General features: G+C 37.2%; 1 protein-coding gene across 15 annotated transcripts in view; it reads right to left on the bottom strand.

Moving 5' to 3' along the window:
• The window catches only part of KMT2C (lysine methyltransferase 2C), a 303,740-nt gene that overhangs the window by 66,574 nt on the left and 215,461 nt on the right, over positions 1-21,705 (bottom strand). For all 15 annotated transcript variants that reach the window (XR_001105806.2, XM_021665230.2, XM_021665228.2 and 12 more), the window contains 4 exons: positions 10,665-10,793; positions 8,476-8,595; positions 3,984-4,114; positions 357-537 (listed from right to left, as the gene is read on the bottom strand). Coding sequence is in view for 14 of the 15 variants with exons in the window: in XM_021665230.2 (XP_021520905.2) it covers positions 357-537; positions 3,984-4,114; positions 8,476-8,595; positions 10,665-10,793 (561 nt within the window). In the remaining variant the exon portion in view is untranslated. The remainder of the gene's footprint in view (positions 1-356; positions 538-3,983; positions 4,115-8,475; positions 8,596-10,664; positions 10,794-21,705) is intronic.

The raw sequence follows: 21,705 nt of genomic DNA, 5'->3' as shown, positions 1-21,705 counted from the left end.
GTTTCTCTGTTTTGGATTTAAGCTGTATAATTAACAAAAATCTAACTTAGATTTTTAGTTAAAAAATCATAGTTGGCCAAATTATAACCCCTCACATTGTTCTCAGCAAAGTGTAAACCAAACATTTTCCTTCACAACTCTTGATTTTGGTACTAGTTACACAGGTGAATTAATTTGCTACATCTTATAGATCCATCTACTTCAAATAGTTCTACTTACTGAATGTAAGTTATACTTCAATACAGTTGATTTTTAAAATGTATATGAAGCCAAACAAAAACATTTCAAAAGGGTTTAATTGAAAGGAAGATGTATGTCATGATATAAAGAAAGTATCTGTGAATAATTCTACATACCGTGAGTTCCAGATTTTGTTGGAGCTGAAGATGAACTAAGTAGTGGATCTAAGGAAGGATCCAAGAAACCTGTGTTCATGTTTGTTTTACACGAAAGCTGAGCTGCATCTTCTGATAGATTATCTAAACTTAGCTTGCTTTGTCTACTTGTATCCAGAAGATCTTTTCCAAAGAAAGCTTCCTAGATGAAGATAAGCACATATAAAAATGGTTAGTTACAAAATTCTAAAAAGACAATACATTATTCTGTCATGGTTTTTGACAAGGAAGCAGAAATAACAGAAAAGGTTTATATTTAACAATGCAGAAACTGAATACAGAAGCATAAAAACAATATAGAAATATCCTGTCAATTATTTTGTACAGATTCCCTTATTTTAAAAATAAGATTTTTTGGTAGTTTTACTAGAGACAAAATTATGGAAATAAAACCACACAATTATGCCAAAGGTTTCTAGAAACTGCAGTATAAGAGTTTCATGAATATTATTAACTTTTATAGATTACTTGCAGAGGACAGCATAAAACTTGATGTATAGCTTTAATGATTACTTCAGGTAGATTTGTAATCTATTGATTCATATAACCACACTTACACTATAAGATGACTTACACTATCAATCTGAAAGAGGGTTTTATAGTCAGTTTAGCCAAACTTATGTGTACAATATTTATAGCTACAAAGGCTTGTGGTTTTCCACTTATTTACACATATCAACATTTTTCCATTTCAATATACATTCAAGCTGGGTTCCTTGCAACTCCAAGATCTCTCCAAATTTTCAAAAAAATCAATACCAAAGGCAAAGGGAAGCACAGGTCCACCCCTTCACCCTGCTTCAACCAGAAGCTCTGCTTTAGTCTATTTCCTATGACGTGGTCTATCTGGAAAAAGGATCCTTCATGCGGGACAATTTTGTCGTAGTTATCAACATTTAATACACTCCTGCCAAACGTGCACAAAAAGTTCAGGGTAGCAGATTTTGTAATGTCAAGAAGTAAAAATGGCCTTTACGTCTATCAAGAGGCCTATAACTAACTTATAGACACTCATATTATAAAATATAACAATTTTTAAAAAGTATATAGTTCTGTGTTATCAAAGAAAAGCCCTATAATACATTACTAAAAGAAAGCAAGTTGAATGATACATACAGCAAATTATAAAATACATGTTGGGCGTGGTAGCTCACACCTGTAATCCAAATACTTTGGGAGGCCGAGCTGAGTGGATCACTTAGGCTTAGGAGTTAGAGACCAGCCTGGGCAACATGGCAAAACTCTGACTCTACACAAAATACAAAAATTAGCGAGGCATGCTGGCATATGCCTGTAATCCCAGCTACTTGGAAGGCTGAGGCAAGAGAATCGCTTGAACCCAGAAGGCAGAAATTGCACCGAGCTGAGATCACACCACTGCACTCCAGCCTAAGTGATAGAGTGACACTTTATCTCAAAAAAATCCTAAAATTTAAATCAAGACTATTCTTAGTTTGCAAAAGTAAATTATAAAAAAGTTTCTGAAGGATAAATGCCAAATTATTAACAATGCTACCTTCTGAGAAAAGACTGGGAGTGTGTGAATTCTGGTGGAGGTAATGATATATCTGATTTGAAATTTTCACATTTCAAATGAAAAAGTTGTCTCATTATGAAAAATATAAAAATCCGCAAAATTAGAACACCAGGTAGAAAAGGATTTGTTTCTTGTAACAAGCAATGTGTTTATCATTAGGAAAAATGCTGAACAGCAGAAAGCATTTTAGAAGTTTAGAGATCATTTATTTAATGCCTTCAGTATAAATTTGAGAAATCTTAGATCATCATGAGCAAGAATTCTGTGTAATGACTCATGGTGACTTTACTGGAGCTTATCAAAAACTGTATCACTCTTACTAATTTAGTGATAATTGATTTTCCATTCCCTGTAGGTAACATAAAGAGGTAGCTCCATCCACATGGTCTCTAAATGTCCAAGAAAACAGTACCATTACAAAGGCTTCCTTCGTATCTCACATCCACACACACACAAGCTGAAAGTTACTGATGTGCAGCAGAGGAAACAAGGCAGTTCAGGAGACTAAGATCAAAGCAGTAATTGGTAAATTAGACCTAATAATTTTAAAAGCTCTTTTGCCAAAGTATTGAACAGCCAGTTTTCATACTTGCATAAACACCTAAAGAAAGCTTCTTAAATTCAGATTACACTTTACAGAAGGATCAATAGGAAGAAAGGAAGGTGGCCATCACAATATTCCTAGAAAGGACTACTAAGAAGGGCAATAAAGAGAATAGGAGAAAACAACAACAGAGATGCAGGGGAAAAAAAAAGGGAAGCCAAACTATAAATGGGTTTTCTCCCTGACCAATAAAAGAATTGTTTAAAAAAACAAAGGTGCAAACCTAGGATGAATGAGTATTTGAAGAGATTGAGGGGAAAAACATCTACGAAGGATACACAAAAGGTAAAGCACAGGTTAGGCACTTTACACAGACACTCTTACTGAATCTCTGAGCATTTCTGAGAGGCAACACTGTATCACAAATGAGGAAAGTGGGACACTTTAAGAAGTTAAAACAAAATCACATAGCTGACTGGGAGCAGAATGGTACTTAAATCCTCCGATGTTAAAGGCTGAATTCTAACATGAACACTGCCAGTAAGATGTTAGTAGCTACTGAAAAAGAAAAGTGAGGAAGCTGTATGTTAGTTGAAAGGCAATGTATTTTAAAACCAATAAAACTAGTAATACCTAACTGGAAAATTAACTAAAAACGTAAATACACCTCAGGCATTGAAGGGTTATCTATGTAAGCCATAGTTTCATAGGAGGAACAGATCAGATGAATAGCTGTCCACACTGAAATTAGGATAGAAACTCAATGATAGTCTGTTCCAGTTCAATTTTAACATATGAAGAAACAGAGGCCAGGGAGGATAAATAACATGCTTAGGAATTATAATTAGCTAGATGCAGAGCCAGATGTTTAATCTCAGTACCATTTCTAATATTGAGCTGTTTCCACCATATCGCACGGCCTTAAACTCTGACTTAATGCTTACAAAATGAACTAGAAAAAATTCTCTTTTTTGTAGTCAACATCTATCAAACATAATTTCTTCATACTGAAAGATATTTTTCTGATGTCTATTTAGGAAAACCAAAAGAATACTGCTTAAATCTTTGGCTCACCAGGCCTCTAAAAGTGGTAACGATGATTAAAGCAATGAATTTGGCTGAAAAACCTATCTTTAATCAATGAATATAATTACCATAACTTACTGGCAAAGGAAATTTCAATAGGACTTGGGTGTAGGGCACATAGCTATAAATGGCTTGGAAGATTGAGTTCTTCCTACCCCAAAGTGTCCTTGTTATATCTTATAGAATACTTAGAAGTGAACAACTGGAATTTAAAAAGCAATTATGACAAGTATCAAAGCACACAAAAAAGTAAATTTAATTTTTATGGGCCCCTGGAAGGTAAAAATGGCCTTTATGATGACTAAATAAAAACAAACCCAGTAAAACATTAACAAGAACAAAAAACCTATGTTTGAAAACTCAATACATTTTATTTCCTAAATTAACAAACCATGTAAAATAATATAAAGCAAAATATTACTTGTAAATAGGCAGGGAAAGTTTCTTCAAGCTTATTTTTCCTTTTTCGGTATCTCTTCTTTATTTTTTCAGTGCTTTCAGTAACAGAAACAGATTCATCAACTAAAGTATCTGGTAGCTGCTCACTCCAGCCTGAAACAATGGTCACATTTATAAATATGTAGCATTTAAAATTTCCAGATAAATCTATCCAAGGTAATTTTATATCTTACCAACATACACACAGTTTCATATAAACAACCTTTTTCGACAAAAAAAAAAAAACTCAAAGCAAGTTTATTACTTTTAAGTATTATAAAATTTTCATTTCCTCTCTATTCAGTATATTAGCATGTTTCCTATTTTCTTAATAATCAATATTTCTTTACAAAGCGAAAACTTATTTATTTACACACATTGTGTTAAAGAGTAAAAAAATAAATAAATAAATACCCAAAGCTCATCAGTATGAGGAAATGACCCCTTATAAACTATTAAGGGAAATTCAGTGGGTACAACTTTTTTGTAGAATGTACTGAGAATACTCAACAAAAATCATAAAAATAAAAGTTTGTCTGTCCTTCAATACAGCAATTCCAAGTTCAGAAACTTATTATAAATTATCTGTAGGATATACACATTGCAAAAACATGACTATGAATATGTTCATAAATATGCAATGAACACTCATTTTTGAAATCAGAAATGGAAATAAAACAAATTTTGGGACTATGAAATTAGAAACAAGAACACAGCTTAAATCTAACAAATAGCAATCAAGTGATATTCTCAGATGCTTCATAATGGCAGGGCAAACAGCACATCCCTTCTGAAAATATGGGCACTGTATCACCAGACTACATAAGTGGACTACTCTTCTGAAAACTAGAAATAGACAAACATTTTTTACAACTATCTTTTAAAATGTACCAGTAACCTAGCCAGAACATAAGGAATCCCTGAAGAACAAAATTAAGGTAAACAAGGAACCACAGAAGTAAGCAAAAAAGTAAAAGCTCTCTGAAAGTTGCTGAAATCCAGGGACCTCAAACTCCAGTTTTCAAAGCATTATGTGAGGAATAGGGAATAAAAGACAAACCTTAAGGCCTCGCTCCAAGGCAGACAGGCCAGAGGTGATTTGCATAAAGGTAAGTCCATCAGGGACTCCATGCTCAGGGTCAGTTTAATAAGAAATACACCTACATACAAACCATCACTCGCCACCTGCTGCTCACCACCAATAGCAAAAACAGACAGACAAAACCAACCAATCAAACAAACAAAAAACTCCTGGCTGGGTGCAGTGGTTCATGCCTGTAATCCCAGCACTTTGTGGGGCTGAGATGGGAGGATCACTTGAGGTCAGGAGTTTAAAACCAGCATGACCAACATGGTGAAACCCGGACTCTACTAAAAATACAAAAAATTAGGTGAGCGTGGTGGTGGGGGCCTGTAATCCCAGCTATTTGTGGGGTTGAGGCAGGAGAACTGCTTGAACCCAGGAGCCAGAGGTTGCAGTGAGCCGAGATTGTGCCACTGCACTCCAGTCTGGGCGACAGAGGGAGACTCCGTTTCAAAACAAACAAATAAAAACTCCTTATCATCATGTCATGGAATTTGGTACTGGGTAGAAAGGCGAAAAAGTCTTCCCTGAAAATTCACAAACTAAATATAGCCTGAATGTATAAGAAACTTGAATTTATATAACATGAGTAGACCAAAAAACTTAAAGCTAACAATGTAGTTTAAAGTAGCCATGAGGTAGTATCACCCCAAGCTCCTGGAAGTAACAAATGCAATTCTGAAATAACCCACTTCCAATTCAGTCCTTACGATTTTCAAACAAAGAATGTCCCAAGAATATGAATTGACAGTAAAATTAATAATAATGTGTGTGTATCTTACACAATAAACTGTGAAATGAGGCACTAGCAGACTGAGCCAGCAGATACAAAGAGTTGAATTAGACCTCCAAAGGCCTCAGATATTTTATATTCTAAATCTATTAGTCATATAAAAAAAAAATATGACAAAGTCTCTCAGAAGAAATAACCTTTAAAAAGAAACTACAAAGTGTTAAAATATCAAAAACAGTTTCAAAAAGGAAAAAATTGCCTGTGAAATTAAAAACCTGTCTGGGCATGGGGGCTCATCCCTGTAATCCCAACAATTGCCAAGGCAGGCAGATCGCTTGAGCTCAGGAGTTTGAGACCAGCCTGGGCAACATGGCAAGACCCCGTCAACACACACACACACACACACACACACACACACACACACACACACACACACATAAATTAGCTGGGTATGGCCAAACACAGTGGCTCACTCCTATAATCCCAGCATTTTGGGAGGCCGAGGCGTTTAAGACCAGCCTGACCAACATGGCGATACCCCATGTCTACTAAAAATACAAAAAATTAGCTGGGTGTGGTGGTGTGTATCTGTAATCCCATTTAGTTGGGAGGCTGAGGCAGGAGAATCACTTGAACCCAGAAAATGTCATATTAGACATTTCCTGAAAACCATTACAGAGCTTCCTTTTCAAAATGTTCAGTGATGTGGCTGGGCACAGTGGCTCATGCCTATAATCTCAGCACTTTGGGAGGCTGAGGCGAGCGAATCACCTGAGGTCAGGAGTTCAAGACCAGTTTGGTAAAACCCAGCCTCTACTACAAATACAAAAATTAGCTTGGTGTGGTTGTGGGCACCTGTAATCCTACCGATTCAGGAGGCTGAGGCAGAAGAATCACTTATATATGGAGGCAGAGGTTGCAGTGAGACAAGATTGTGCCACTGCACTCCAGCCTGGGTGACACAGCAAAACTCCACCTCAAAAAAACAATGCTCCATGAAGAGAGTCTTTTTCTGTCACTGAGATTGGTGTGATCATGGTACACTGTAATATCAACCTGCTGGGCTCAAGGGATCCTCCCACCTCAGCCCTAAGTAGCTAGGACTGCAGGCATGAGCCACGACGTCTGGCTAATTTTTTATTTTTTATTCTTTATAGAGATGGGGTTTCACTATGTTGTATTGGATGGTCTCAAACTCCTGTCCTCAAGCAATCCTGCAGCCTTGGCCTCCCAAAGTACAGGGATTATAGGGGGGAGCCACCATGCCCAATCCTGAGTCCTCATTTTTATTAATTCATCTAAAGTCAAAACCCTATTCCTCAGTAATGGAAAGACACTATTCAGAGCACATCCTGAAAATATCTAAAGTCTACTTAGATTCTATTTTAAGCGCTTCAAAATATATAATCACACAGATCATGAACATACCAATTACAAAGTCTTCAATAGAACCACTTCTCAAACTTATAAAGTGAGTACATTCTGAACTGATAAGCAGATATGGCTTAAGCAATGATTTAGCTTTCTTTGAAGCTCTAAGTGAAAATGACAAAATAATCATTTTAAGATGAATTTCTAAAATACTACACAATTTTGTTAAAAGTTGAGACACCAGGCTGGGTGTGAGGGCTCATGCCTGTAATCCCAGCACTTTGGGAAGCCAAGGTGGCCAGATGACCTGAGGTCAGGAGTTCAAGACCAGACTGGCCAACAGGGTGAAACTCCATCTCTACTAAAAATGCAAAAAAATAGTAGGATGTGGTGGCACACACCTGTAATCCCAGCCACTCGGAGGCTGACGCACGAGAATCACTTGAACCCGGGAGGCGGAGGTTGCAGTCAGCTAAGACAGCACCACTGCACTCCAGCCTAGACGACAGAGGGAGACTGTCTCAAAAAAAAATTTTTTTTTAGATACCAGCTGGGCTCACATTTGTAATCCCAGCACTTTTGGAGGCTGAGGCAGGAGGATCACTTGAGCACAGAAGTTCTAGATCAGCCTGAGCAACAAAGTGAGACCCTGTCTTTGCAAAAAGTCAAAAAATTAGCCAGGCAGGCACAGTGGCGCGTGCCTGTGGCTTCCAGCTATATCAGAGGCTGAGGACAGGAGAATCACTTGAGCTCAGGAGTGCAAGGCTGCAGTTAGTCATGATTATGCCACCACACACCAGCATGGGTGACATAGTGAGACCCTCTCTTAAGTTAAATAAACAAACAAACATACATACATACATATATATACACACATATATATATAGCAGTATAGGGTCACTTAGAAGTTTCTAATTACATGATAGATAAGCTAAAGCATTCAAAGAAAGGCTTTGGAGATGACCAGAAAGTACCTTATATAACTAAGTTATTCAATCCCTAAAACATTTATATCTAAATATAGAAAATATATTTAATAATATAATATAGGAAAAAAGCACTTGTTAAAAAATTTCAAAAGAATAAAGTCTGTTGGATTTAAACCATTTCCTTATCAAACTTGACTACTGTATTACAGATGGGAATTTTATATGCACTCAAATCCTTCATCAATAAGAGGCAATAAGGCTGTGACTCTAGCATTATTTAGGATAGTTCTTTCCAATAGAAATATCAAAACCAAGGAGTTAAATTTAAAAAAAAATTTTTTTTAAGTCAGTACTATACCATCATCTCTGCAAGGTAACTGCTCAGAAACAGAGCCTGAGGAATCTTTTCTGATCACAGATCTTTTGGTTTTCCCTTGCCCAGTTCGACTTCTTTGCCGCACCATAAATCCGCCAATACCTATCCAAAAAAGAAATTGAGTAAACAGATAAATAATTTAGCCCTTTATTTCCACAGTACATAGGATGAAACGGCTTAATCTTGAATAGTAAGGCATTTTCCAAAATTAAATCTATGCTAATCTAAATCAATAATCTGATTTTTTACGTAAAATAGAAGTTAAAAATAAGAAAAAAAAAGGCAAAACCACTGTTATCACTTATCAAACAGAATACAGAAAGACCTGTGTGCACTTCCTCTTCTAAATGGTATCAGTGTAAATATCAAACAGTAAATTATGCGGGTTTATCTATTTGACATGTATCATTAACTCATGCATCAAATTACAGTCATGCACCGCATAATGATGTTGGTCAACAAAGGGCTGCATGTAAGACAGTGGTCCCATAAGATTATAATGAAGCCGAAAAATTCCTACCACATAGAGACATCACAGTGGTCCTAACACTGTAGCACAATTACTTTATTTTTTTTTTTAAGTGAATTTAGTGTACCATATGGCCTGTGTGTACTAAGCTATACTATCTAGGTTTGTGTAAGTGCACTCAATGATGTTCACACAAAAATGAAAATGTTTAATGATGTATTTCTCTGAATTAAAGTGATAGATAACTGTATTTGTATATTAACTGGCTAACTGGTACATTAGCTGGAGTACAGACAATACAAACTAACTAGATGACACAAACATTCTTTGACTACTATGATTTCAGGGGGACGGTGTCTGGTGTTACATGGTACAAGGGTATTTATACATGTGACACACGGAGCCCTGTGGTTAAAAGCATGGAATCTGGAGTCAGACTATGTAATTCTACTTACTCATTAAATTTGGGTAAGTTAGTTAACTTCTTAATGCCTCAGTTCTCTCACTGGTTAAAAATGGGGGTAATGCAAAGCAGCTTCTCATATATATGTTATAAGGACAAATAACATAAGTGAAATGCTTGGAATAAGGTCTGGTACACAGTCAACACTATAAGCCTTTGCAAAATGATATCGCTAGCTAGCAATATACTCTGTGACCTATTGGGCATCTCAGTTAGAGGGTTGACTTCCATGTGAAGCAGAGGAAAAGAAAAAAAACAGTAAATACAAGTTCCTGGAAGAAATCTGCAATGTCTAAAAAAGTGTACTTATAAGTCTCATGATTAGGAAAAAATGAAATCATTTTCATAAAATGATTCAGATGCAACTACTCTTAGGTCCTTATTATAGATACAGCCCAGTTAAAAGACAAGTTATCTTTTAAGGTCTCATAGAATACAAATGTAAGAAAGTTCTTCCTTACATATCAAAAGGGATTTAGATCACTCTTACCAATAAACTATAAGCAACCGGAAGCATAAAGATTGTACCAATCCAATTTAAAATCTCACTGGTAAGCAGACATTAATAAACTGCCTAAAGAAAGCCTACTCAACATCTATGAAAAGCAGAAAAAAAATTATTTTAAATAAATAAAAGAAAGCCTACAACTTCTGCATTGTAACAATTTCAATAATTTTTTCCAATAAGGTAAATAAAATTGACAAGCAAGACAACTTTTCTCTCCACTCCTGAGGCAGACAGAAATAAGAGCGCCAGTCATGGTATTAACTGGACTATAAATTCTAGGAGGCATAACTCTGTCCTGTTCCCCTTCACACTGTATACTTACTGGCACTCCTGCATAAACACTGAAGTAAGTTTAACAAAAAGATATTAGAAAGTGAATACTGAAAATTAAAAGCATTACAGAAGTACACATCAAGAGGAAATATGTAAATGGCCTTCAAAGTCCAAGTATGAACAAAAGCCAATGTAGCAAAGTATTTAATAAAATGGTTAACATTTGGAACAAGGCATTCAATAACAATTCATAGTGAAGTATTCACATATTCAAAATAAAGAACTGATGAGCTAAAGAGTTGTATTCAAATAGTTTACTTCTTAAATTTCCATGGACACATTTTTGTTTAGACAGTTCTTAATCCTGAATATTTCATTATAATTGAAGTCTTCAGTGTTTTTTTTTCTTAAATTAACCAAGAGTTGATGATATTAAAATGTCTACCTCAGGACTATACCTGGTCTGTATGGTTTCCTTTTTCTCTTTTTGACACCATCTGTTCCTTCTACTCCCTTAGTTTCATCATCCACAGCTTCCCGCTCAGGACTAGATTCTGATTTTCCATCACAATCCATAAGTTCTCCTTCTGGAAAAAAAAGTAAATGTACACAAAAAATTGGAAAAACCTATCAAATACATAATCCCTGCATAATGGGAAATACAAAGCAGGGGAGGTTGCTGAGCCATTTTAATTGTACGTCCCTGTTGGAAGAAAATGTATTAAAGGAGATAGAAAAGCCCCAAATGGTTGTAGTAATTGTGCTGCTTAGTACAGGGTTCCCAAGAAATAAAACATAATAATCAGAGAAGGGGAACACAGACAGAACTCAGAAAGACAGTTATCCATCCAGTAGCACTTAACAAATTGACTTGCTTTTAATTACACTATTTAGGTCCAGGTCGCTAGACTAGAACTCTCTTCTGAGCTTCAACCACAGCTATAACTGAATATTACCCAGTTACTGAAAACTGTATATCCAAAATGAACTACTAATTTAAAATAAACTTTCTTTTTCCTATGTTACCTATCATCATTAAAAGGCATGGAAATGTAACCTGAGAAGACAGAGGCCTAGAAGACCATCATTCCTCATCTCTTTCCTACCATAACCAAGACTCCTGAATACCTCTGAAATGCATTTTATCACTTTCTACTACCATCTTAGTCCAACCTCAAATAACTCACTATTAATACAACATGCTCCTATCTAGTTCCCCACCTCAAAGCTTATCTCTCTCCAGTTTTTAGAATTGCAGCATAAATAATTTTCTAGAAATATGTATTAATTTTCTCCTTAAAATCCTTTCATGTCTTTCGAATGTCCTCAAAATAAACTTCAAATTGCAAGGCCCATTACAACAGTCTCTTGTAAACTCTCCAGCTTCATCTCACTCCCACCAGTGAACTATATTCAGTTCTTTCAATCTATCAAGCTCTGTCTTCCACTATCTTCCCAATTTCTGCCTTCTACCTATCTTTCAGGATTTATTATAAACTTCACTGTATTAAAGAATTCCTGATAAGGTTATGTCAAACAGTTATATGCTCCTATATATGAATGCCATGCTTCATTTTAACTGGTTCTTTAAAGTCTGTGTCCCTGCTAGACTATATTCTCCATGAGAACAGGTACATAGACTGTTTTAGTAACAGATGTATTGTTATCAGGATATTTAATACGTGTCCAATACTTCACTGAATGAGGTAAATGAAATGCGTAGAGAATGCTATTTTAGAGAATGTTATTTTAACACTATGATAATCAAATTTTTCCAAATGATATATGCTTTACATTGTATTACAGGAAAAAGACATGTTTATCAAATATATTTTAAAATTAAGTTAACTGCTTCAATATTCTGAGTATTACAGATAACATATTTCTGTAATAGCATAAACAGGGTATTTGTTCTTTTGTTTTTTATTGTATTTGGTCTCTATTTGAGGCCAATTCCATAACAATTTGATAATGGCTATAGACTTACAACTAAGCCATGAAAAGAAAAGTTTATAGGCCGGGTGAGGTGGCTCATGCCGCTAATCCCAGCACTTCGGAAGGCCAAGGTGGGTGGATCACTTGAGTTCAGGAGTTCCAGACCAACCTGACCAACATGGTAAAACCCTGTCTTTACTAAGAATATAAAATTGGGTGGTCATGGTGATGCAAGCTTGTAATCCCAGCCACTCAGGAGGCTGAGGCAGGAGACTGGCTTGAACCTGGGAGGTAGAGATGTCAGTGAACCGAGATCGTGCCACTGCACTCCAGCCTAAGCAACAAGAGTGAAACTCCATCTAAAAAAAAAAGTTTATTTACTGAAACATAGCAAGCACCAAAGATGACAATGCCAACTGTTTACCACCTAAAAGTTAATGATGGAATTTTGGGTTAAGGTAGCAGTCTAAATTCATATATTACAATTTCATTCTCCTGAAACCCTACTAAAAACACACAGAGGCAATCTATTTCTAAAAGAAAAAATCAATCTGGAGCATAGTGGCATGCCTGTAGTCCCAGCTATTTGGAATGCTGAGGTAGGAGAAAAGAACTGCTTGAGCCCAGGAGGCTGAGGCTATAGTGAGTTATGATCACACCACTGCATTCCAGCGGCAAATTCTCAGTTAAGAGCAAAGAACTGAAAAAAGAATCCAGTTTACAACAATCCTCAGAAGGCTGAGAAACTAGCAAACCTGGCTACCTTTGGAAATAAGTGGAAGAAAACTGAAGCAACAAGAGCTCTATTTAATTACCTACAGAAGTCAAACTCCCTACACCTGCTTGCTGGGTTTACACACTGAGAAGCTGCTACTCTGATTCATGGGATGCAGGATTGCTGTGTAACCTTAAACTGAACAATGGGATAAAAATTGAAAATAGAACCAAGAGGCCAGGCATGGTGGCTCGTGCTTCTAATCCCAGCACTTTGTGAGGCCAAGGCAGGGGAATCACAAGGTCAAGAGATCGAGACCATCCTGGCCAACATGGTGAATCCCCATCTCTACTAAAAATACAAAAAAATCAGCTGGGTGTGGTGGCACGCATCTGTAGTCCTAGCTGCTCAGAAGGCTGGGGCAGGAGAATCACTTGAACCCAGGAGGTCGAGGTTGTGGTGAGCTGAGATCACACAACTGCCTTCCAGCCTGGTAACAGAGTGAGACTCGTCTAAAAAAAAAAAAAATAGGACCAAGAAACTATAAGCATACTAAATGTTGACAACCCCATCCCACCCGCTCTGCTAGCCCCGACACGTTTCCCCACTAAATTCTCAGAAAGGTAGAAGCCAAACCTCTAGCCTCCAAGTATGAGGTTTGAAAAGACTGTTGTGGGGAACATCTAAAGATAATGAAACCAGAGGGTTCCCCAAATGGTCAGCACAGATCACCCCACTAAAGTTAAAAATCAACAAGCACCACTACACTCTGAAAGCTTTCCAATTAACTACTTAATTCCTTCTTTGAAAAATAAAAATATTATCTATCCAGTCTCCATCTTTAGTTTTTCACTTTTAATCATGCACATACAATAAAGATTGTCTGGTGATGGTCTATAACAAGCTTGTCCAACCTGCAGCCCAAGAGCTCCATGCAGCCCGAGGCTTTAAATGCAGCCCAAAGCAAATTCGTAAACTTTCATAAAACGTTATGAGACTTTTCATGAGTTGTTTTTTTTTTTAAGCTCATTAGCTATCATTAGTGTATTTTATGCATGGCCCAAGACAATTATTCTTCCTATGTGGGTCATGGAAGCCAGAAGATTGAACATCCCTAATCTGTAACATAAAAGAGACCAGAGAACATAAAAGACAATTTGGAATTAATAGACTAAGTAGGAAGAAAAAAACCTTAAAAAAGATTAAAATCCTCTGAGGAATAATATAAGACTCCCATGAGGCAAGAATAGGATGCTACAAAAAAAACATTCAAAGGGAGGAAAGAAAGCTCTTGAAATAATTGAAATAACTGAAGTAAAAAAACTCAGTAGAGGAAAATAAAATCAGGACATGAATTGGAAAGAAGCAGAGAAAAACTGAGTATGTTTCAAGTCTGAAAAGCAGAATTCTGGAAAAAGAATTGTTATCTATAATATAATTCAAGAAAATTTCCTACCATTGACGATGTAAGATGGCAGACTGAAAGAGACCACTCAGTGCCTGACAAAACAGATTTTAAAAATCCAAAATAGACAAAAACAGACATATCCTCATGAAATTTCAGAACACTGAGGACGAAAAATTTCCTAAAATCCTAAGAGCTTCCAAAGAAAACACAGGTCACACAGAAAGGATCAAGTTCTTCATATACTAGAAACTAAAAGACAATGGAACAATTAACTAAAAATACTAAATGAAAATATATTTCCAACATGGAAAAGATCAGTCAGGTAGGAAGATAAAATAAAGACATTTTCAGAAGTATATAATGTCCCAAACTTACCTTCCACACATTCTCTGTCAGGGAGCTATGGAAGATACGTTTTATCCAGATTGAGGAAAGAAATAAGAGAAATTCATGAAATCGCAGAAAACACATGCAACACAGGAGAGAAGAGAAGATGATCTCCAGGATGATGAAGAAGAGATCCCCAAATTAAAATGTAATAGTTGCTGGCCAAAGACAGCACTAGATCTAGTACAAAGACCACCTTTCACCTGAAAGAAAGCGCACAAAGGGCCGGGTGCGGTGGCTCACGCCCATAATCCCAGCACTTTGGGAGGCCGAGGCGTGTGGATCACGAGGTCAAGATATCGAGACCATCCTGGTCAACAAGGTTAAACCCCGTCTCTACTAAAATTACAAAAACTAGCTGGGCATGGTGGTGCGCGCCTGTAATCCCAGCTACTCGGGAGGCTGAGGCAGGAGAATTGCTTGAACCCAGGAGGCGGAGGTTGCGGTGAGCCAAGATCGCGCCATTGCACTCCAGTCTGGGTAACAACAGCGAAACTCCGCCTCAAAAAAAAAAGAATGCACACAAGGACAGTGAAAACCAAGAAAGCACTTTTATTGATGAGGTTTGTAGTGACACTAGTAAGCATACATGTTGAGACAAATGGCATAAAGTAGCACATACACTGCCCTAACACAAGTGGTATCACTGAAGGCTCAAGTTTCTTCTAACCAACATCTTCACAAGGGCCTTCTGATTCCCACAGGCTGCAATAAAGAAAAAGATCGTATCACCCAAATACGAGAAATTCTTCCATACACACACACACACACACACACACACACACACACACACACAGAGAGAGAGAGATAACTAATCTCTGGAAGGTTATAAGAAAACAGTGGTTCTTTCCAAGGAAGGGATGGCCGAAGACTAATTTAACACTGTTCACTCTTTTAAGACCTTTGTATTTCTTACATCATGCACAGGTATTACCTATTCAAAAACAAACCTATAATAGGGAAAGACTGAAAGCTTTTCTTCAATATCTGGTACAAGGCAAGGAGGTAGTAGGACTAGGGAAACTAGACATCTATAAGCAAAAGAATGAAACTGGACTCGACCCCTATCTTACACATCATACACAAAAAGCAACTCAAATTGGATTAAATATCTAAGACTTGAAACCATAAAGCTCCTAGAAGGAAACATAGGAAAAAAACTCTTTGATACTCTCCTTGACAATAATTTTTTGTATATCATACCAAAAGCTCAGGTGGCAAAGGCAAAAATAAATAAGTGGGACTACACCAAATGAATAAGCTTCTGCACAGAAAATAAACAACAGGGTAACCACACATCTGATAAGGGGTTAAAATCCAAAACACATAAGGAACTCACACAACTCAGTAGCAAAAAAAAAAAACCCCAAATAACTGTATTTTAAAATGGGCAAAGGACCTGAATAGCTATTTTTCCAAATCCACACAGATGGTCAAACAGTATATCAAAAGATGCTCAACATCATAATCATCAGGAAAATGAAAACTAAAACCACAATAGATATCATCTCATGCCTCTTAGAAAGACTATCATCAAAAAGCAAAAACATAAGTGTTGGTGATGATTTGTAGAGAACAGAACCTTTGTATACTGTTGATAGGAATGTAAATTAGTATAGCCATTACTGAAAACAGTATAGAGGTTCCTTAAAAAAAAAAAAAAATACAACTACCGTAAGATCCAGCAATCCCTCTGTTGGGCATATATTTAAAGGTAATAGAATCAGCACTCCACAGAGACATCTGCACTCCCGCATTCACAAAAGCATTACTTACAATGGCCAAGATATGAAAATAAACTAAGTGTCCTAATGGACAATTCACTTATCCATTCAAGGACAGACGAATAAAGAAACTGCGGTGTGTGCATATACACGCCACAATACAAGTCCTCCCTTAATGTCATCAACAGGTTCTTGGGAACTGAGACTTTAAGTTAAATGAACATACAGCAGGTCCTCAAGTAACACTGTTTCCTTCAATGTAATTTTGGTATAATGCAATGAAAAAAAAAATTGGTTTTGTCATACTTTTTTGTCCTCTTAATCAGTTTCCAAGAACCTACTGATGACACTGAGGACTACACAATGGAACAGTTACCCTTAAAAGAAGATATAGTGCCATCTGTGATAACATGAATGAAACTGGAGGAAATTATGCTAAGGAAAGTAAGCCAGACACAGAAAAAGGCTGTGATCTCACTTATAAGCAGAATGAGAGGCAGCGAGGAGAGAAGCTGAATACAGAGAGAGTCGATGGTGGTTATCAAGGGTGGGGGATGGGTGGGATGGGAGGAAGTAGGTCGGAGGGTACAAACCTACAGTTAGGTAAGATGAATAATTCTAGAGATCAAATTATTATACAGTATGAGAACCAGAGTTAACAATATTGTGTACTGAAAATTTGCTGAAACAGATTTTAGGTGCACACACACACACACAGAGTAACTACAGAAGGTGGAGGATACAGACACTTATTTGACCATAGTAATCATTTTAGTATGTATACAAAGCATGTTGTATACCTCAGATATGTATAATAAAAATAAATGAGAAAAAAAAAAAACCATCTCCTACCTGCCAAAAACAGTTTCAAATGCATACGACTTTGGATTGAGCAAGGAATTTACCTTTGTAGGTGACTACATACATTATAAATATACCAGGTGATTCATTGTACTATTCACAGTAAAAGACTGAAAGAAACCCAAAGGCCTATCAACAGAGGAACGAACTGGATTAAGTTGCTTATAGCCATACAAAGGAAAATTTGCAGCCATAAAAGAATGAAGGACAGTAAAAAATAGTAAGACAAAAGGAATAAAAAAAAATATATATATACATATATTTCCTTGTACCTGCATAAAACACATCTGGAAGATTATACAAGAAACCTCTGGAGGTTTCTGGAGATGTAAACTAGGGGCATGAAGGCAGGGGAAAGGGAGAGACTTCTCTGTTTGCCTTTTCATTCTTTTCCAATTTTAAATCATTTGAATGTATAACTTGTCTAAAAATCAAATTTTTAAAGTTGAGGGAGTTAACAGTACAGGAAGTAACAAACCTCAAGAAAGCAGCCACCTTCACCAGGTGGATAGTTTACCTCAGTCTTCCCACTCTCCAATAGTTAATAAATGCCAGTCCTCTTCCTCCACTTAGTCTGCCCTACCTCCTGGCCAACTGGAGCCTCAGTGCAGTCCCATTTCCACACCTCCCCATACATTGTGATGGTCTATCTGGGGCCACCAACTGAGAGGAAGTGTGCTGTGTTTCCATTCTTAAGACACACAGTGTTTTTATTTTGTTGAGGTTTGAGACTTTTTTTTTTTTTCTTGCACTAACGGGGTTTCTAGATCCCAGTAGGTGAATGATAAAGAAATATGCTTTTATTGCATAAGGAATTTGTTTCTCAAACACCAAAATGATGATGTATGAAGTGCTTATTAGAAGAGTTAAAAACCAATAGAAACAAAAAGTCACAGGTATTACTGCAATACTCCAGGAGCATCAATCACAGTTTGGATTCTGTAGATGTGTGTAATATAACATGTAATATTACATTCTGACAACCTCAAGTTGAAAACTGCACAGCTCAGGATCACTTATAGTCAATACTACTTTTCAATCTTCAATTTTAATTCATCAAGTCTCTCCCTAATGTACTGTACTTTTTAATAAGGGAAACTGACTGATATACTATAATACAGAGGAAAACATTTATATACTCTTTCATTGTAATTTTTCCATAACTTCCAAAATGAAGAAAAAGACATGGAAACATTAAGTTCGGAGAATAACTGTGGCAGACAATCCCCCATTCTAAAAGTTCAATTGCTCAAACACAGGTACAATTTCTTACTAACTCAAAAGGAACTAAATTCGCCGTAAAGATGTGTGGACGTCTGCTAAGTTCTGTCGGACACAGAACACAACTGCTGAGGCACTGGTTAAGCACTTATATTCTAATAGCTCACGGTTACTGAGCACGCTATCTGTAGGAAGAGCCAGTGCTGGGTGCCTTGCATGCATCCTTGCACCTCATCAGCACAACTATCCTATAGGCTCACCCTGGTTCACCTTCTTTATAAATGAGAACACTAAGCATTAGAGAAGTTAAAAAATTTGCCTAAAAACATCCAGAATAGGGTTCAACATTGCCCACTACTTCATAATGCCTTCCCAAGAATACCGAGACATTAAAACATGTTAAACAGTCTAAATTACAAAAATTTTAGGTTTAATACAAAACACCCAGAAAAGGGCAGCTTTATTAGAAATCTCAGCATAATGCAGTAAGAACTTGTGATGACTGTACCCTTTTCCTATTTTTTTCTCCTGTACAGGCATATTAAATACCATAAAACTTATTTTAGGGGAGTTTTTGTGTGTAAGAGAGAGAGAGAGAAAGAGAGAGAGAGAGAGAGAGAGAGAGAGAGAGAGAGAGAGAGTGTGTGTGTGTGTGTGTGTGTGTGTGTGTAGTTTCAGTATAATATAGTAATCTAAAACACTTTTAATACGGCAACATGGAGCAATACTAAATTTGGAAAAAGGATTTTTATTTAGCAAACAGCAGAAAGCAAAAATGTTGTACAAGTAATATGGATTTATTTTATCCCTAGAAATGTACCTTTCCTTCCACAAAGGATTTGAGATCCTGGCATGTAAATGAACACAAGGGACTGACTAGTCACGAAAATACTGTATATTCTACTCCTTAAATTCTAAAATTGTCTTAGCATTTTGAACATCCAACACACTAAACAGTCACCTTTCTTCATATTCAATAAAAATGAGGAGCTGGGTGCAGTGGCTCATGCCTGTAATCCCAGCACTTTGGGAGACCAAGATGGGCAGATCACTTGAGGTAAGGAGTTCAAGACCAGCCTTGCCAACATGGTGAAACTCCATTTCTACTAAAAATATAAAAATCAGTTGGGTGTGCTAGTGCACACCTATAATTCCAGCTACTCGGGAGGCTGAGGCATGAGAATCACTAGAACCTGGAGGTGGAGGTGAAGTGAGCTGAGATCACGCCACTACACTCCAACCTGGGCAACAAAGCAACACTCTGTCTCAAAAGAAAAAAAAAAAGAGAAAGGAAAAAAAAAACAGGACAAGGCCGGGCGCGGTGGCTCAAGCCTGTAATCCCAGCACTTTGGGAGGCCGAGGCGGGTGGATCACGAGGTCAAGAGATCGAGACCATCCTGGTCAACATGGTGAAACCCCGTCTCTACTAACACAAAAAATTAGCTGGGCACGGTGGCGCGTGCCTGTAATCCCAGCTACTCAGGAGGCTGAGGCAGGAGAACTGCCTGAACCCAGGAGGCGGAGGTTGCGGTGAGCCGAGATCGCGCCATTGCACTCCAGCCTGGGTAACAAGAGCGAAACTCCGTCTCAAAAAAAAAAAAAAAAAAAAAAAAAAAAAAACAGGACAAATTCAGGAAAGTACTGTATATTCAATTACATAAATTCTAAAATTGTCTTAGCATTTTCAACATCTAACACACTAAACAATCATCATTTTTCCTACTCAGTAAAAATAAGGACAAATTCAGTAAATTGAGATAGGCTATTTTATCACGTAAATTTTTAAAAAAAGCAAGGGTAATTTTTCAGCTGATTTTCTTTTACTCTGATACGAGTCAATGAGAGAATATGAAGCTGAAACCTATCACCTGTTTCTCAGTGTTATTTTACAAATGGGAGTCACAAGGAAACCCCTCAAGGTCTTTTGTGCTATTTTTAAAAGGTATTATCATCTCGTAATTTTGGAAACAATGTGTACTATTATCAACAAACATTTCATATTTTGTGAAATGGAACACTTCCCAAATTTAAGAGACTATGGAAACCTTTTTCAGACATTTCTTAACATCCTCAGAAATGGAAATTCGTCAGCATACTCTGAATAATGCTGATCTGATCAATTCCTCCTAAGTATATGGACCATTTCTTCACAAACTCCAAGCCCTCAAATCAAATTCTCTGTTCAATGGTATCTGAAAATCAGTTATAAACAAGCGTAAGAAAGCTTTTCTTCTAGGGACATAGCCCCAAAACACACTACCACAAAACAAAAATTATCAAGAACATACAAAAGACATACCTTTTCAAAGCCACAATTCTCTCTCACTTGGACCACTGTTCCTAACTGATCTACCTGCCGTAACTCTTGCACCTAATTATCATAGGAGAGTGTTCCTCTTAAAATATAAATAAGATCATGGTACTCTTCTTTTCAGAAACATTCAGTGGTCTCCCATTCCACTGCTATAAAGCACAAATTACTGACACATCACCTTAGGGTTCTGAGCAACTGACACATCACCTTATGGAGAAGGGCGATACGCTGAGCTGCCCTTCTTGTCCTCACATTTCTAATCTTCTCACCTTCTGACTGGCCCCTCTGCTCACTCTGCTGTTCTCCACAACACTTTTCAAACATGCTCAGCACACTCTAGAGAACCCAGGGCATTTGCACTGGCTTCTCACTGTTTGGGATGCTCTTCTCTCAGGTAATCAAGTGGCTCACTCACTCACCTCTTTAAAGTCTGTGCTCAAACACTGCTTTCTGTTCATATCCTAAACACCGGTCTATACTTCCTTGTTTCTGGAAACGGAGTCTTGCTCTGTCACCCAGGCTGGAGTGCAGTGGTGCAATCTTGGCTCACTGCAACCTCTGCCTCCCAGGTTCAAGCAATTCTCCTGCCTCAGCCTCCCAAGTAACTGGGATTACAGGCACCCGCCACCACGCCCAGCTAATTTTTGTATTTTTAGCAGAGACAGGGTTTCACCATGTTGGCCAGGCTGGTCTCTAACTCCTGACATCAAGTGATCTACCTACCTCAGCCTCCCAAAGTGCTGACATTACAGGCGCAAGCCACCACGCCCGGCCAGACAATTCCTCTTAATCAAATCTTATTTTTACCGTGGGACTTGCCAAACATATTATAATTAACTGATTTATGGGGTTTTTTTCCTTCAGAGTTTTGTTGCCTAACATTAAATAAAAACTCTATATGCAGAGAATTCTACCTGCTTTGTACACTGATATA

The sequence above is a fragment of the Aotus nancymaae genome, unplaced genomic scaffold (genome assembly GCF_030222135.1).
Source record: "Aotus nancymaae isolate 86718 unplaced genomic scaffold, 86718_ANA_hifiasm-v0.15.2.pri h1tg000002l, whole genome shotgun sequence".
Taxonomy (NCBI): Eukaryota; Metazoa; Chordata; class Mammalia; order Primates; family Aotidae; genus Aotus; species Aotus nancymaae.
Note: the sequence above shows the minus strand (reverse complement) of the source record. Positions and strands in the feature narration are given on the sequence as shown.